This window comes from Brassica napus, chromosome A5 (assembly GCF_020379485.1).
Source record: "Brassica napus cultivar Da-Ae chromosome A5, Da-Ae, whole genome shotgun sequence".
NCBI classification, from domain to species: Eukaryota; Viridiplantae; Streptophyta; class Magnoliopsida; order Brassicales; family Brassicaceae; genus Brassica; species Brassica napus.
The window spans coordinates 17,882,458-17,901,538 of NC_063438.1; the positions used below are offsets into that span (position 1 = coordinate 17,882,458).

At 31.3% G+C, this 19,081-nt stretch overlaps 1 protein-coding gene across 1 annotated transcript; it reads left to right on the forward strand.

Moving 5' to 3' along the window:
• Positions 1-5,530: 5,530 nt before the first annotated feature.
• BNACNNG45590D lies at positions 5,531-5,971 on the forward strand. Its single transcript, XM_013867712.3, has one exon. It carries the CDS (start codon positions 5,662-5,664, stop codon positions 5,863-5,865), a length of 204 nt encoding a protein of 67 aa, XP_013723166.2. The 5' UTR covers positions 5,531-5,661; the 3' UTR covers positions 5,866-5,971.
• Positions 5,972-19,081: the final 13,110 nt, after the last annotated feature.

The window sequence follows — 19,081 nt, forward strand, 5'->3', positions numbered from 1 at the left end:
CACTGCAAACATTATGACAAAGCTGTTGAAAACGAAAGCATATAAAATGAGGTGTTCAAAAAGAGAGAGCATATATATAAAATGTAAAACGCCAACGCAGCACCTTGACCCAAAAACAAAAACTTGTTACCGATGTATTTGGATTGATTTAGAAATCCGCCACATGAATACTTCATAACTGCTCGACGATTTCATCATCAGTATAATCACTATTTTCTTGTATTCCATCGTTGACGCTTGAGATGATACTTGAGCCTGCAATTCCCAGCGGAGGCGTTGAGAGAGCTCCGAAAGCCTGCAATTTCCTTGTCCGTCGTCGTAGAATTTTGGTGTCAATTCATAAATCAACAAAAGTTAGAGTTAGATTTTTCAGTCGCAAGATACCATAACATTCATATACCAAAACTCTTTTTATGTTCACGTGAGAATGCAAACTTGGAAAATATTTTGTTAATTAAGCGATTTTGGTCTGAGAAGCTCTTTGCAAACGACACGTCATCGTTATAAAGTTAAAATACTTATACGACCGCCATCTGTCCATTATAGTGTGTACGTATTTATTACCAATACTTCTCTTTTAATATATAAAAGATATACCACAAGTATAGTGTTTGGTAAAATCTCCCCAAAATTATTCTAAATTCATAAAACGCAGTCCCGGCAATTTGTATACATGTGTTTCCGTCCACACAGCTTGTCTTCACATGCATCATAAAAGAGTTATGAACATATCAAAATACTTAGTGAAGACACTCAAAACTGCCAACATGTAATAAACCCATAATAACAATTAACATTAAACATTAAATTTCGTACTGGTAACCTATAATTTCATTTTCATTCCTTAGTCATTTTTCACATATCTAGAGCTATTTTTCTGTACTTAGTCATTTCTACACAATTTGATTTACCTAACCATTTGAATACCACTTACGGCCCAGAGCTAATTATACACAGTCCGAAGCTAATTCTCAGTCACATCCATATGCACGGCCTGAAGCCACTTGACCCGTCAGTCCCTCGTACGGTCTGAAGCAACCAGCCCAAAGCCACACGGCCCCAAAGTCTCTCATATGTCACAAAGCTAACAGCCCAAATCCACACGATCCCGAAGGTCCCTCACGGCCAAAGTCAACATACGAACCAAAGCCAAACATGATCATAACATCTTTTACAACCCAAAACCAAAGCATACTTTCATTATTTAATTTCATTCACTCAATCTCGTACTATCCCTATTTAGTTTTGTTCTTTATCTGTTTCTATAACATTTTCACTCGTCATGCCAATTCTTTTTCAAATATAATTTTTTTTTAACATAAACAGTCGATTTATACATCATCGCACACAATAAAACATGTAACATCCTAAGAACACAAAGAATGTTTTATCCTCGAAGAATCATTTTGAAGAACAAACGTTCCATAAGACACATTACTCATGCGCATAATCTCCAATATAATGATCAAACTTTTTAAAAACCTATACTCCGGTTGCCACAAATCACTTCCTCACCTTAATTGATCTTAAAGAACGAAGACTATGTTCTTGCTTCCCAAACTGTCTTTCTAAAACTTTGTTCTTGCTCTGGCTGTTTTCTAAACTCGTTTTCTGAGTTGTGAGAGAAATAAAAGTTAGACACCCTTTCTAGTAACATTTTGTAGCCTTGCTCACCAAGCCGGATCATCAATAATGTTTTTCTATTTAGCTTGGTCAAATTTCACCACCAATGGATTGACTCAGTCTTTACAATACTTTCCTTATCTGATTCCTAGAGACTGACCTTGCTTTCGTATAAACCCGCAACTTTATCTAGTCGAACTTTCCTTACTCGGAACCCACATTGTCCAATAGTTTAACTTTCTTTGGCTTTGCGGTTCCATTGATTCCTTACTTAGATTCTATCTGTTCCATGATCAGTTTACCGTCACTGACCTTAAGCCAATACCGTTTTAGTTCACAAGGAACATTTGATACTTTATTAAAAATCGTCATCTTTATACCTTTTTAAATGAACACAAGTGTTCAAACACTTAGAAAACTAATGTTCAAACACTTAGAAAACTAAAGTTCCTTTACTAATTATCCTTCAAAGTAGATAAACCATCACAAGAAGTTCGGATTTCTATTGAGATCGCAAAAGTTAAAAATAAAAACGAAAGTAGATCTGGATTAACCAGAAAAAAAAATAAAACGAAAGAGATTATCTGTTTAACGGAAATATTAATAACAACAATGAAGATTTCAAACTCTCAATTTCTGAAAGATTTGATTTCGTGAAGAGGAGAGAGTTGAGAGGTATTTCTCTCTCTAAAATTTAATAAAACTATTATGTTTAGAAGTGTCATATGAAAAAATTATTTAATATGGGTAAATGTTGAAATATATATTACTATTTACGTAAAGTAAATATTTATTTACAAAAAAGTAAATAAACACCAACGCATGTACAAATGAAGTTTATTTTATCTTCAAATATAAGTAACCTTTTTAAAAGAAATCTATAAGGGTCAGGTAACACTCTCTCATACCTATGTCACCGATATCAAGTAACGGTGGAACGGATCCGGATATCAAGGAAATTTAAGGTATCTGAATCCGATCTGTCGGATTCATGATTTTAGTACCCGGATTCAGATCAAGATATTTATCTATATATTGTAATACCTGTGGGTATTCAAGTCCGGATCTAGACCCAAAAATAATGAAAAGCTATTCTTTTAGATTTTTTTTTAAATACATAAATCAGATATTTTTACAATATTTATAAATATATACATGAATATAATATTATAAAAATAAAAATATATTATTATTTGACTGATTTTATGTTTAAATATTGATATATTAAAAATAATTATAATAAAATTTAAGATTTAAAATTTAATATTTTAAAAAAATTCGTATCTGGATATTCAGACTTAAAACTCAAGATATTCGGATCCAGTTTTGACTGATCCTAGATGTTACTATCAGGATTTGAGTCCATATATCCCGAATATCCTATTTTCAGAGCGTATCTTGAGCAGATATCAAAACGGATCCCATATGCTGGATAATAATTTGCAGCCCCAATATTAAGGATTTTCATGGATGAGACTGAAGGTCACGCACTGCTCCACAGATTCTAACACCGTACTTGGTTTTGAACTTAAGAATCCATCGCTATGTTAAAACCAAAATTGATTTAACAAAAAAAAAAAAAACCAAAATCCAATTAACTGCAACATACTCCAACTTCTTCTAAGGCTATGAGCATGCGTTTCCTATGCGGGGCGGACCACAAAATGAGTTACCATTCACCACTGTTATTTTAATATATTGTCAAATGATACAAAAATTAAATGGACTGTTGGCGGTTTTTTAGCACGAACAAATTAGTGGAACGCCATGTACATAACATATCAAATGAGGTGTGTTTTAAGATGCGGTTCTTTATGATTACTATTTTTAATTGAGAAAGTTTTAAAAGGGTTTTGTTAACTAACATTATTAATTACAACGCATTTATATTCAAATAAAAAAGTTTTGATATAATCTGAGAAGATCATATATCTGTAAAACCAAATAACAGGAACCAAATCAGAATAGAACTGAATCTGTATAGATACTTCAATTTCTATAATATAATTTGTATACTTATAAATATTAACTATATTTGTTTTTAAAATAATCAAATAATTTAAAATACTATTTCTAAATGGAAATCCCTTTGTTAACGAAATAACAAACACCCAAAAAATGAATTACCATAATACTTTTATCCAAAATATTTAGTTATCCAAATTATCTAATTTTTAATAAAAAAAATCTTATATTTAATAAAAACTCAAATTTTCTTATTTTTTAACTTCATTTAATCGAAAAAGCGGAACCAAATCAAAACTTAATAAGATCCAAGATTATCTCGGATATTAGCATGTTCCTAACATTGTTATCCGAACGAAACTGAAAACTAAAACGAATCAAATTTTTAAAACTTCAAGAACCGAAAAATCGAACTGGAACAAGAACCAAAAACGGAATGCTCAGGGCTAACATGTGGTTTGCTGTCGTAACAATGTATGAGTTGTTTTGATTGTTTACTTAAATTTTTAAATAAATTATCATATACATTTTTTTTTGTGCTCTGTAGTTTTACTTGTTTATTGTTTATACTAAAATGAATAAAATGAATAAAATATCATTATATTACAGATATATATATATATATATATATATATATATATATTCATACATGTCTATTTAGTTCATGATATTTTGATAATTCATATCTTTTTTTTTAAATCACTCTCTCAAAATTACCCAAAAAATCTATTTATTTGGTATTTTAATAAAATTTACCAAAAGATTTACTGATTGTTATATTATTTATAAAATTACATAGTAAAGATTCAATTTTAAAATTTTGATATTGACTTTTACAAATTTTCTTTTAAATAGTAAATTTAAATTAATTTTATTTAAAAATAACTAGTGCAGTTATAATATTTTAAACAAATTATGATATTAGCTATAAAATGTCAATAATACCATATTAAATTTCATATTTCAGATATATAAAAAAAAATTAAAATTATATTAGTATAACTGACATTTTAGTTTCTAAAATACAACTATATATCTCGCAGTTTTATTATTTATTATACTTATCACTATTCATAGTTTTCTTGATCCGTTTATTTTAGGAAAATGCAGTTGTTTTGCAGTATATAATCTGTTTGTTTCGCACTGTTTAATCTGATATTGCTATGCGGAGCCTAAATAAAACTTAAGATAGGGTTCCATGTCGTTTAAAACCTTTTTGTTCGAAAAAAATAAAACCCCTTTAAATAAGTATGTCTTCAAATACAGACGAATTATCCAAGATTTTTATTATCAATCAGTGTCTATATCTTCATTAAATTAAATATAAACAACCTACCATAGCATTTATTTTGGTGTCAAATAATTTATTTATTTATATTGTCGTTACATTAAAGCGAAGTAGCTATTAAATGACATAGGAATCAAGATAAAGATCAAGCGGATAAACATCATCCGGTTTTGGAGTGGGTTCCGACTTCCGCCTAATAAAGATGTGGACAGATGCATGCATATCCAATACAATGTGCGTTTTCTGTTTTCCTAAACACTTGTATGTTTTTTATTATTCAAACTACACGAAATTTTCTTATAGTTAAATGTCATTTTATTTGCAGCGTTTAGTAGAAAAATAATAATTAAAAAACAATGGTGTCTCCATTTCATGGGTTCTTATTAATAAAAGTTTCTTATAATATAAATTAGTAACAGCATATAAATACTTTTAGTAGAGAATGACAAATTTGGATTCTTTACCAAGAAAAAGATTTTGAGTTAATTTAGTGATAATTGTTTAATTTTTTTTCCGACAGTGAAATATTAATCAATAATTATAAGACAAAAGAATTTACATTTGATTAGTCAAACATTGGAATCTCAATTTAGTGATATTATTAAAAATGATATAATTTAATAAAGTAGAAAACCAAGAGCGGATATGGTAGAAGACACATCACCCCTAGTTTTGACTTCACTTCTCCGAGACTCCAACTATATATAAGTAAAGACAATTGTTTAGGAGAAACACACAGAAAACGAGAAAGAACGAGAAGATTCGATTTAGAAAAAGTAATAAGAATGTTGCTGGTGACGGTATTGGCCGAGATGTTGAAGGACTACACGGTGGTACTCGCCGGAGCTTTGGAGTACCTCTTCTCTCAGGCACCTTTTCCGAGGAGAATTCGACTTCATATTTTATATTCTCTTCCTTTCCATCGCTCCAGTTCCTCTCACCCTCTTCTCCTTCCTTCTCCTCCTCTTCCTTACACTCCTACTTTGTAACCCAAAATCTTGATGTGTTCTTTCTTTCTTTGACTTTATGATTTTTCTTTGAGTTGAGTTGTGTGTAATCCAGAGCCTTCGTTGTAAATAAGATCTTTCCAATTAATGCATCCTTTTGTTGAAAACACACAAAAGAAACAAGTTACAGAGCTTTGTTGGTATCTCTTTTTCTTTCTTGAATTGATCTGTTAAAGAAGATTTTTGTATTGAAAACCTTTATGAGAAGAAAACTGTCTTTTTGTTTGTTTGACGAGAAAAACTTATTGAGTAGAGATAAATGAGAGACACTAATCTACCTAGAAGGTCTCAAGCCCCGAGTTTATTTTTTTTGAATCAGGAGATCGTAATCCTAAAGACTTGAATTCGTCATCATTTATTTTTTGTCAAAGCTCTATACGGCCCCCGGTCCGCTTGGCTTAGTATCTCGCACTAGTGAAGGAGGGAAAGTAGGGTCGAACCTTGGGTGCATGAGAATATGAGATGCTCGACTAAATGGACTACCACTACCGCTCTATCAATTCGTCAGCAATTCATCCAAAGAACCAGTAGGCGAATTGGCAGAAGAGGATAAAACCATTACATGAGACTCTAGAGCTTAAATAGTAGAATCAAGTCAACAATCAACTGGAAAAAAGGGGAAATGGACATACGAAATCTAGATAGAATAAAGATCCAAAGAACTATAAGACAAAATATCAGTTTGCTTTGGAGATTGTTGAGTGTCCTGATGGATGGCCTTAACAGAGGAGGCATTCTGAATAGCAATGGAGAGAGAACCCGTCTTCTGACATTAAGGGGGACCCAAATGTATGAAACAATAATAAGTACAATATCTCCATTTTGCCTTTCAATTTTCCCATATGTATAGGCTTAGTTCAGCCAACTATGATTTTTTATGAGTTACATTTTCTGGATATATGGATAAAAAGAAATATCTTTTATATGGGTCCACAAAGAAACATTTACACTATAAGTCACTTTTCTAGTTTAATATTACATTATAAAACACTTCTTTCTACTAAAATAGTTTTCTTTAACTAAATCTACTTTCTATCTATAAACCAACTAAATAAGTTAACTAATGAGTCTCATTTTTCTCTTTCTTATCACTTCTTCCCTTTCTCATCTTCTTCTTTCTCAAATCAAATTCTTCTTATTTTTTTTGTTCAGAAGATTTGTCTTTTACATATTTTTAATTTTGAAATGTTCAAGAAATTTTCTTTTAAGTTTAAAATTCTACATTTTTCAGTTCATCCACAAGACGTTATTTAATTTTCACTAAAACAAATAACAATTTTTTTTTCTCCGGTGAATCTCCAATGACCTAACAAACATTGAGAGAAAGGTAAGGAGGCAAATGAGAGAGGCTTCCACGACGACCATCACCGCAAGATTGAACCAGTAGTAAAGAAAATTCCAGTTGCCGTTTTTGTGACTGAGCGAAGAAGCATCATCATGGTAGAGCTCGTGACCTTAGATGACGACAGGTTTACTCCGACAGAAGACGACGACGGCAAGCTCATCTCTTTTTGTGAATCCCAAGCTTAAAAAGTCAGAGATTCATGGTTACAAGCTTAAAGAGACAGAGATCCTTGATAAAAAAAAGAGAGACAGAGATCCATGGCTCCATCCGAGCTCCGCCGCAATAAGCTCCAATCCACCGCAGTCCTTTTTGCTCTCAACGATTTCAAATCTTCTCAATGATTTCAGGTCGCCGCCGCCACCTTATCACCACCGGGACCTTCTCTCGCCATGATCCTTTGCGTTGATTGAACTTCTCCCATGGTAAACTGAAACTCGAGCCTGAGATTGGGATTGAGCGAGCGTTAGACAAACAACTTCTCTTATTTTTATTTTAAGTCCTTCATGTTTAGCTTTATTGTCAGTTGACCCCAAACTCTTAAACATACAAATTTGTCCTCTTTAATTGATCCTAAACTTACAAATATGCACTTTTGCCCTTGGTATATATATATGAACATACAAAGGCAATGTATATTACAAAATAGAACCTAAAATTACTTATTAACTACCGTTAAAATCATAAAATATTAAGATCAAGCAAATAGAGTGTCTAAAATTTAACTAAATTAAAATGGTAAAAACCATTTAGATGTAATATATACACATAAATAAATTTTAAAATGCTATAAATTAAGTAAACAAGATATTCAAAATCATTTGAATCATAAATTAAAAGATGGCCGCCTCCACTTTTTAGTGAGGGGTAAACTTGTGATTTCGTCATCATCTCCTTTTCTGTAACCTACCTGCGATTAAAAGATGGCCGCCTCCACTTTTTTTCCAGACTTTTCACTCGTTTTCATCACTTTCGTTTTAGATTAAACTTTATAGATCTAAGTTAGATTCGAATTTTTTAGTTTTAGTTGTATCAACCAAGAAATCACCGGATATATGAATACAAATGAAGCCTTTGAATAAGAGTTAGATCATGTCAAGCTTGAAAATCTCAGATGAGGAAAGATGTATATGTCAATTTCTCTGTTTCTTATGTTGAGATGTCGAGAATACTCGTCGTCGATTTAGACCCATATAATGATTCTCGCCCAAAACTTCAGCATTTTAAAATCTGGTGAAAGAAAAGAAAACAAAGAAAGTTGGGATAGAAGATGATAAAAAATAGAATGTGGGACCTATTAGTTACGGTTTTGGTTTTGTTTCAACTAGAAAAAGAGATTAAGTTGAGAAAAAGTGTCTGAGGAGTGCAAAGTGTCCTATAGTGTTATTAAAACTTGAAAAGTGTCCCTCCATGTAATATTTTCAGAGTGATTTTCATAATAGGTCACTTTATGAGTTTTAATAACACTCTAAGACACTTTCAGCTCTTTAGACACTTTCTTTTAATTTTATCTTCATTTACTAACTAAAACAAAACTAAATGATAACCAGTAGGACCCACTAATTATGATTATATGCCCACTTGACACGCTTCTTTCAAACATAATTGCACTTTTTTTCTTCTTCTTCAAATTTTTGTTTCTCACTTCTTCATCTATAGAATTATCCAAAATAGAAACACGTTTAATTTTTGAATCTTCAGCCATGCTCAAACTTAATTCGCTATCTGTGATAAGCCAAGAGCAACGTGATGGAGCAGTCAGGAGAGCTCTGTCGGCGACCTCAAACTGTGGCTCCGCCCTGATAGATCTCTACAGGAATCCGTGTCAAATTCAAGTCGTCTCCTCCTCACCGTGGTCGCCATGGTCGGGAATAGAGTTGTGGCTGCCGAAATCATCATCGTTTTGGTCGCAGATGAAAGAGAAAGCTTCACAGGAGCAACAATGGTGAATTTTTGATTATTTGCACAATTGGTCCTTCAACTTTTGTTTTTTTTCAATTTGTCTCAAATTTGTTCACGAATTTGCCCTTAAACTTTTAATGGTGCAATCCAAACCCAAAGAATATTCCGATTTTACAACATTGGTCCCTGTCATTTTGTTTTATTTTGTTTCTGCCACATATGTTTCTGATTTTCAAATAAATCCATTTTATTTGGTCTCATATTTCCAAATGTGCACATATACATATCTGTGTATATATTTAAATGCATCTTAAAAATGATTAATATAAGCTAAACGAAATGATAAATAACTGTAAAATGATAACATATCAATGGTGTATAAATTATTTCTTGTGTATATTGTTTATAATGATATTTGTATGTAGTCATATGTACATGATACTATGTACACAAAATTTCTTTATCCATATGTACAATAATCACATGTACACTAGTTAATTGGGAAATGATTCACATATACAAATTGTAAAAAGAAAAATCATCAAAGGGAGTGCTAGAAGAAGCTATTGGATTGGAAAAGGATGACGAGAACAAAGGGAGATAGGACCAATGAGGAGAGTCAGTTCAATGGAATAGTTGTGTGGTGAAAAATCCAGGACAGACTGCTCTCTTGACCAAATTGTGATATACAACAAATGTAAGATTCTGATAATACTCATGTACAAAAAAAATTTGTCATCAGGAAGAATGGTTTTCATTACTCCTCACAATGCTTTCGCTGGGAAGGATCGTGTAACCTTCAAACTAATATGCTTTCCTAATTGCAGGCTTGAGAAGCATACCAATAATGGTTTGAAACAACTTATTATAAGTATTGACATCTTATGCATTCTCTTCAGCTGTTTCGTGCCTATTACATCAGATGATCAGAGACAACAATTCACATGTGAGAACTGATACAAAGAGAAATGTCTCACCAATGCATTTGTGGTGGTTCTCCTTCTGCGCATCTTAACCTCAGCTCCTGCAAATGTATTTGTATTGGAGTATATTACTATCATTCTTCTTTCCAAGAAGGTCTTTCTTTTTGTTCAAGAAATGTTGTTAGTAATCTGTGCTTATATTTTATGTCTTAATATTACTTGGTTTTATGAATGCTTTTCCATATTTAGAGTGAAAGCTATAGCACAACTTGTGAAATGCTTTTAGATGATATGAATTTAGATGACATGCATTTAGATGACTATTAAACTCCATTTATAATTTTATTTTACAATAAACTGAAACAGTTTTGGTGTCACTTTTTAGTATTGTAGCATATATTACTTGAAAACACAGGTGCTGAAATACTATAGAGCTTTCTCACGTTGTCATAGTTTAAACATGTGATTTCGCAATTTTTTTTCCATTCACAATATTATTCAAAGTTGTACGCCTTCATGCATTTTAGAAGTGATAACACTATATATGTATTACCATATCAAAAAGTGACTAATCTGTTGAAATTAGAACTAAACTTACAATTTTTTTAATGTTTAACATCTTTTAATCTATTTTTAGTTTTTTTTTCTAACAATTATTCAGGTATTTGTTATACATCTGATATACCAAACACGTTAGACAGCTGACAAAAAAAAGTTAGACAAGAAGTTTTTACGCAATGACTCCTGGGTACATATGTATTACTAAATTGTTGAATTCAAAATTTTAAAACAGTATTTATTATAATTAGGAAAATATATTTTACATTAGATAGAATAAAAATATATGTATTTGTTAGATTGTAAAAACATTTACTGGAAAAACAATTTTAAAAATGTTTTGGATCATAATGTTGGACTGGAAAGATTCAAAATTCACTTACACCATTAAAAATATTCATTGATACTTAATACTGTAAGCAAAAAATAAAAAAGTCAAAAATTAAGTTAAAGTATATAAAGTTTTATTTTTAATAACAATGTAATACCGTGATTGGTATACTAGAAAATAGTAACTGTAAAACAAAATAAAACTTTCTTTAACTGTCTGCAAATAAAATAATATTTAATAATAAAAATTAAATAAATTGTGCATATATATTGGGAATATCTTGATTATTTTTTTACACAGAGGTTTAATCCATAATTATATTTTAACTATAGTTAGATTGTACTATATTGTTTTCATTTTATAGTTTAACAAATAATATAGTAAATATTAATATTTTTCACAGAAATTTTAGTGTATTTAACTAATACAACATTTTTAAAAGTTTTTTATTTACCTTTTATTAAATATGTTTTTGAATAAGAGATATAATTTAATTTTACTTAAAACAATGAGTTTATAATAGCTTATAAGCAAAACAATAAACAAAAACCTTATATAGATAATATATATAAAGATTGAAATATATAATCCACAGGTAACGCGGACCGATCCTAATATAAAAAAATAGAAAAGGTGAAAAAAGGATAGAAAATGAAGAAGCGTCTCTTTTTAAAATATTTTTAAAGAGAATTTAAAGAGATTTAGTAGCTAATTGTCACTCTTTAAGCAATCAAGAACTTAAACAGTTAGTTTTTGGGAAACTCAACATAATTCCTCATCGTTAAAGTATATTTTCAACTCATCTATCTTCTCATAAAAATATAAAAATTCTATTACAAAAATAGATTTTTATCTAATATATATCTGTATAATACGATAATGTTAATTTGATGAAAAATATATAAAAAATGTTTTTATTCTAAATTTAAAGGTAATAAAATATCCATCTACACAGATGGCATCTCTATTATAGATGCATATATTTAAGTTAAATTAACTTATATAATATAGTTACTCTATTTTAGAAGTAAAATATACAGATTGTTAGACCAAAATGAAAAAAAAAATAGATTGGAGATGATTAACTTTCAGATCCATATGATTAAAATCATTTAACTATAACTTCCATAAAATTACTTATGTGTGAATTATATTTCTTCCATGATGTCATGAAGCAAGTTTTTAGACCAAACATATTATACTTTATCTGATCATAACTTGTTTGCTAATGTTGACATTTCTGTCCAATCCATAATTAAATCAAATATCGATTACAGATACGTAACATACGTTATCCTAATTCTTTAGCCGATAATTATACTAAAGCACGCTATAGACGTCGTAGACTGTTTTTTTTTAATGTTAAAGTCGTAGGGTCGAGATTTCACACCTGCGATCCATCTTGAAATAGATTGGTTACACAAATCAGATTAGTTTTCACGACTCTCATCTCCTATATATTATTTGAGAAGCATTGTAACATTTTTTTGTAGTCATGTGTCATCACTACAATGATTCTTAGAATCCGTAGAGAAATATGTTGGTTCATCTAAATATATAATAAACTTTTTATTAAACCACAATAAATACATTATTAATATGCTTTATTATTTTCTTAAATAAGATTACGGAATTGTCTAATGTGGCTAAAGTATATATGACAATAATTAATGATTTTAAATAATAAAGATTTGATAAAAATAAGTGTGTATTATAATTATATTTGTTTAATTTTAAGCTATTAAAATAAATTAAACAATTATAGTAACCATATAATAAAAATTAAAAAAATATTTATATATTATATTTTGAATTTTTAAAAACGAGTATAAATTACTAAAACTGGTAAAAGTTTCACATTCAAATTTTGTGATCTATGATTTAAAACTTCTGTTATAAAATGATACAAATAATATGAAAAAATATAAGTTGAAAGTCTCATTTAATAAGTATCAAAAATAAAAGATAAAATATACGTATCATTTTAAATTAAACTATATGACATATAAAAATACATAAATATCTTAATTTTGAAATTTACTTTGAACATTTTTTTGATAAAATTTTTTTAAAAATATTGACAACTTAATTTTTTTAAATATTATAAATAACTTAAACCATTAATCCCATAACAAAAATCTCCTGACTATGCAGTTTCTTGCAGATTACAGAAAATCCAGGTTTTAAGTCCCGGAGAAAGCAATTTATTAATGAAGACTACAGAAAAAGGCTTACAAGAAATCTTCAACATGATGCAAATAAATCTGGTCAAGAGTAGATTTTCATAGGATGACTCTGATGATCCAGTTATAAGTAGATCTTCATAAGACAAGTAGTATTGTCGTTTGTCGAATAGTCTATGTAATTTTTGTCATTAATGTAATGTCATAATAATTCATCGTTAAAAAAAGATAAAAATTTATTTTATACTAGGGCGCGTGTCCGGCGGAATATTGTTTCATTGTTGTTAAGTATTATTTTTTGGATAATGTAATTATGTGGCCAGTCTTTATTTTTCAATAGCATTATTTTGTGTTTTATTGTGTTATGTAGTAGTAGGCAATCTATCTATCTATAATAATAAAGTTGAATGATAATGCTCCTCATGAAGCCACGTCACCTCTCCCTGTTCCAAATTTCGCCAGGTGTCACCATTTCTTTCCTTTGTTTCGATTAGTAAAACTGTACTTCTTTGGGCTGTAGTATTTTCAGCTTTGGTTATAATATTGGAACTCTAATTAAAGCTAATGTTTGAGATTTGTTTATTTCTTTTATATTTCATTTTACGTCAATGATCATGGGCCGGTGGTCAATTAATTAAGCCACATATAAACAAAAACTCTTTCATCTCTTTCCAGCATATATCGAATGGAAAAGCTCCTCATGAAGCCACGTCACCCCTCCCTGTTCCAAATTTCACCACGTGTCACCATTTCTTTCCTCTGTTTCGATTAGTAAAAGTGTACTTCTTTGGGCTGTAGTATTTTCAGCTTTGGTTATAATATTGGAACTCTAATTAAAGCTAATGTTTGAGCTTTGTTTATTTCTTTTATATTTCATTTTACGTCAATGATCCTGGGGCGGTGGTCAATTAATTAAGCCACATATAAACAAAACCTCTTTCATCTCTTTCCAGCATATATCGAACTTCTGAAACCCTAGAACAAACGCTTGGATTACATCTTAGCCGGCGATGTAACGTTCTGTTTTTATGACATTCAATCACGTAAACCCACTACATGCTCTTCATTGCAGCTTTAATTCGACTTTTAGAAGCTTCATTCAGTGTATATATACACCTTCTGAGACAGCCCTCTCCAAATCCTCTACAACAATCCGAAATATTGCTCACGTTTCTCAATCACCTTTCACATATTGGCGACTTCCCAGGTTCATGTTTTGTACTCGAATTCTCTAAGTTGAAGATACGGCGCAGTATACAGTTAGTTTAGACGAGAATCCTCTGTTTTAGGCGAATGTCAAGAACGGGATGAGTTGATGGGTATGGATATGTTACTGATTGACGGGAATGTATGCCGGTTACTAATAACATATGTATTGTGTTAGACCAGTACAAACGTTTTCAACAGCAAAATACGCTATTTGCTTTTCCAGCAACACATTTATAATTGCTAGGGCTTTAGGGTTGGGCAAATATATTGGTTATTTAGTTATTTTCATGTTCCTTTATATTAGAACCGAACCCATCCAAATTTGGGAGAACCCGACCCGAAATGTTGTAATACCCGAATGAAGTTTAATTTCAAAAATTCAAAAAATCCGATACCTGAAAGAACCGACCATACCCGAATGCTCAGGCCTAATAATTGCGATAGCCGAGAAATGAGTGAATGACACATGCATGCAAGACCATATGTCACATGAGGTAACAAAGTAAACATTCTAAATGACACCATAATAAGACTGGCAAGAAAACCGAATCCGAAGAACCGAACTGAACCCGAAACGAACCCGATCCAAAAAGGTAGTAGCGAACCCGAACCAAAATTGATTAAATATCCGAACGGGTTCAAAATTTTGGTATCTAAATAACCGAAACCGAAACCGATCCGAATCGAAGTATTTCGGTACCCGAATGGATTTTCTGACCTGGTCCATCCTACCAGATTGTGTTCCAATGTGTTGTTCACAATCACATGTAAGCTGTGATAGTTCTTTCTGAAAGCAAGAACACAGCCAATACAATAATCAGCAAGAGATAGAAAGCGATGAAACTTTAATTTCATGAAAGTAGGAGTGAGTAAATACTTTTTCAAAGTTTTCACCAAAGACAACTATAATAGCAATCGTTGATGAGCAAGCAAAGGCAGCAGAACTTGACAATCCAGAACCTGAATAAACACAAAGAAACTTTATAGTTGAAACTGAATCGAATCTAAAAGAGCCATACGTCTCTCTCATTGTTCTGAATCGAAGTTTCGATTATCTAGAATGGTAGGAGTGATCTTTATAACTAACCTCTTCACCGGTTGCAGCGGCCATAGGAGAGAGAATCGTGAGCCGAATCAGAAGCGATTTTCAAGAGAGTAGGAAGACGACCAATGCATGTAAAGAAGCTCCGCTGATGCAGATCGAGCACGATGTGGTCACCGGAAGGCGGAAGCACTGTCGCCTGTCAGACATCAAACAGGAACGGCCATCGTTGGAGCTCTGTTTCTTCTCACGGTCGTCGTCCAAGCTCCATCGCCTTTCACTCTCTCTTTCTTTTCGTTTTCAGGTGAAGAAAGCAACGGAATCGACGAAGTTTCCAGATGCGGTTCGTATGGGAAGAAACGGGCCGTCCCGCGGTTAATGAGGGCTGTACCGCTTTGGACCCGGAACCGAACAAGCCCTGTCCCGTAAGGCCCGCTTTTTTCCGGGTCATGAATACCTAAGCCCAAACCCGCCCCGCCACAGGTTTAAACGGGCCAGGCCCGCGGGACAAGCCTTCTTTTGACATCCCTAGGTTAAGGTGTAAATCATTATTAATCGATTTGTACTACTGTTATTGCGATTACAAATAGGCTGTAAAAGTTTACAAGATACTTATGAATCGTGACTAGCGCCAGACGTGTGATATACCTTAGTTTTAGGGATTTAAACCATAGTATAAGTCCAGTTTTAGAGTATGTTCTATGTGTTTCGAGTCTGTTTTGGGGTCTTTACAGGGTCAAGTACGTTTTGTAGCATTTTAAAGCTATTTGAAGCATTTGAAGAACTGATGCCAAAAAGTTGGAGTTGCTATTTGGAGTCAGTGTTGATTGACGCTCACATTAGTGTCGTTTGACACCCATGCTATTCAAGCAATTTCAATTTGGCCTAGAAGTTTTTAGTATTTGCAAAGAAACTCCTGACGTTTAACCTATTTTAAATATCTTTTCAGCAGGCGGCGTTTTCTTTAACAGTTAGAGAGATTTGGAGAGAAGATCAGAAAACTCCTTCAAAGATTGGTTGGAACTTCAATATTTTTTTTATTTTATCTAGTCTATGCAGTTTATTCAGGTTGTTATCATGTTTTGAATGATCATGTCTGAGTAAACTATTTGTTAGATTTAGGGATCTCTAGGGCTTAATGTCAAATTGCTTATTGATAGATTGCTAGAGTAATTAACTAGAACCTAGAATCATAGGATAGTTGTGAGACACGTAAATGTAATCAATTACATAAACATAATCTTGTTGGACTAGATACTTAATCATATCGTAGAATAGAAAAGGATATGCTGGCGCTTTTAGGTGAGAAAGCTACAGAACAAGCCTTCAAACGAAGTGAGAGGATGCAATTGAAGAGAGCGGAGGGGGTAGAGAGCACTTTATGCACTTTTGAACTTTAAGAAGCCAGCACGAGAGCTAGCCTAGGAATTTAGTTAGAAATAATTGAATTTAATCTAATGCTTGTCTGAATCATTGAATCCGCAATGAGGGTTGGTTTTAATAGAATTAAGCATCTGATAGTTTTCTGCAGCCAGAGCTGGGTAACTTACCATTTAATTCAAGTTCTAGGATTGTTTTTCACAAACTCTTAGCACCTATTGATTGCAGTTTTGAATCACATATTTGATTTTCCTAAGTCTAGCACTTTCTCATTTGTTACACAACCAAGCTACTTAGTGCTTTGTTTTATTGCTTTCTATTTTCTGGCTTAACTTAACTTGAAACCATAAGTCTATTGTGTGATCTCCAGTCCGTGTGGATTCAATCGTTAAGTACTACGATGATCCTCTTATTTGAGAGATTAATTTAAAGATTCATTTGAGTATATCAATGTAACATTGCTTTAATAATAAATTAACAATATTAATGTATTATATAAATATAAATATCAAAATCATATTATTATAATATAATACAAAATTATTAATTTAATATAAATAATAATAAATTACGTATATTTTTAGTTAGATGGAAATTACTATTTTAATAAAAATGCTCTTATGAAGATTAATACTCCGTATTAGATTTTGCTGTGTTTATTTATTTATGTTTATATATATTTATCTTATTAAAATAGCAATACTACTAACTATTAACCTTAACTTATTGTGTTATATAGGTTTTCCACTGAATTTAAACATAATACTTTTCCATTTATTAATGATAAATCGGTCTTACTATAAGCAGGGGCGGATCCAGAAAAAATATTGGTATGTGGCACATATATTTTTTTTATCATAACAAAATCTCTAAACTAATAATTTACTAATACTTCCGTTGTTTCAAAATATATGAAGTTTAGGTTAATGCATAATTATTACAATTTTGATTTTAACTAAAAAGTATTTTAAAATATAAATTAAAAATTATTTAGTCAATTAAAAAATAAACTAAAAGATATTATTGGTGACAAAGTTTTTTACAAAATTAAAATTTATATCAAAATATGAAATCATCGTGTATTTTGAATCACCAAAAACTTTTTTAATTAAAGATTATCTATTATGAAACAGATGTAATATATTTTAGAATGTGATTATGGAACAATATCGTTTTGTTAGGGCACAAAAAAATGGGGAAATTTTACTTATACACTTTTCATGATACCACTTTTCACTTATACCACCACTCAAAGGACATTTTCATAAATACCACATTCATTAATTGGTAAAAGACTAAACTAACCTTATCTTTACTTCAATCTATCGTCTCCTTTTTCTCCACCGTCGTGATCCTTCTTCTCTCTCCTTTCGGATCCACCGTCTCTCTCTCCGTTGGATCCACCATCTCTCTCTCCGTCAGATCCGCCGTCTCTCTTTCCGAGATCCATCGTCTCTCTCCCTGTGGAGATCGTTCTTCTCTCTCCGTTGAGATCTGTCGTCATCTCCGACGAGATCCATCGTCGTCTCCGTTGAGTTCCATCATCACTCTCTCTCACGCATCTAGCGATAAGCAATTACGAGAATCACGATTCAAAACCTCAAAGATGTTGGCTCCTCTCCACGATTCACACTGGTATGTTTCTAATTTGTGTATTTTTTTGTTCGATTCAAGTAATATTATAGATTTGTTCTTTCTGTTATAAAAAAAAAATCAACGAAGGTTGGTTTACAACAGGTCGATCTAAGAGAAAGAGTTTCGATAGTGAACATTGAGTTTTCAAAAAATTATAAACCTTTATAAATCTGGGTTCAAGTAATTTTAGGATTTTCGTTCCTCTGTTATTCAAAAAACAAATAAGGTTGATTTAGACTTGTCATTTGAATAGTTCTGGTTAGGAGAAATATTTTCGGATAGTGAACATTGTATTTTAAAAAATTATAACCTCTTATAAATCTAGGTTTTAAGATATTGTTGATAGTACAACTCAATACTTTACAAGGTTTTATAAAGAAATTTGTAAACAAGAGTTGATCATATATGTCTATAAAAAACATATAAATGTATGAATTTGAGAAGTCTTGTCTTTTATTATCCTATATTCTTTGTAAGACTGTTACCAAAATACATGAATATTATGCTTGGATAAGGTACTTTTAGACCACGATTAAAAGTTAACATCATCTTTTTATTTCGTCTTGCAGTTAGACAGCAATGAATCTTGCACATCTTCATGATTGCCTCCAAGAATTTATGAAGCTGGAACAGAACCACTAGACAATCCAAAAGTGATTATCCAATCGGTGTCTTGGTCAATAATGTTAAGTG

Coding starts and splice junctions, on each gene's coding strand:
- BNACNNG45590D (XM_013867712.3), top strand. CDS start 5,662: ATGTTGCTGGTGACGGTATTGGCCGAGATGTTGAAGGACTACACGGTG.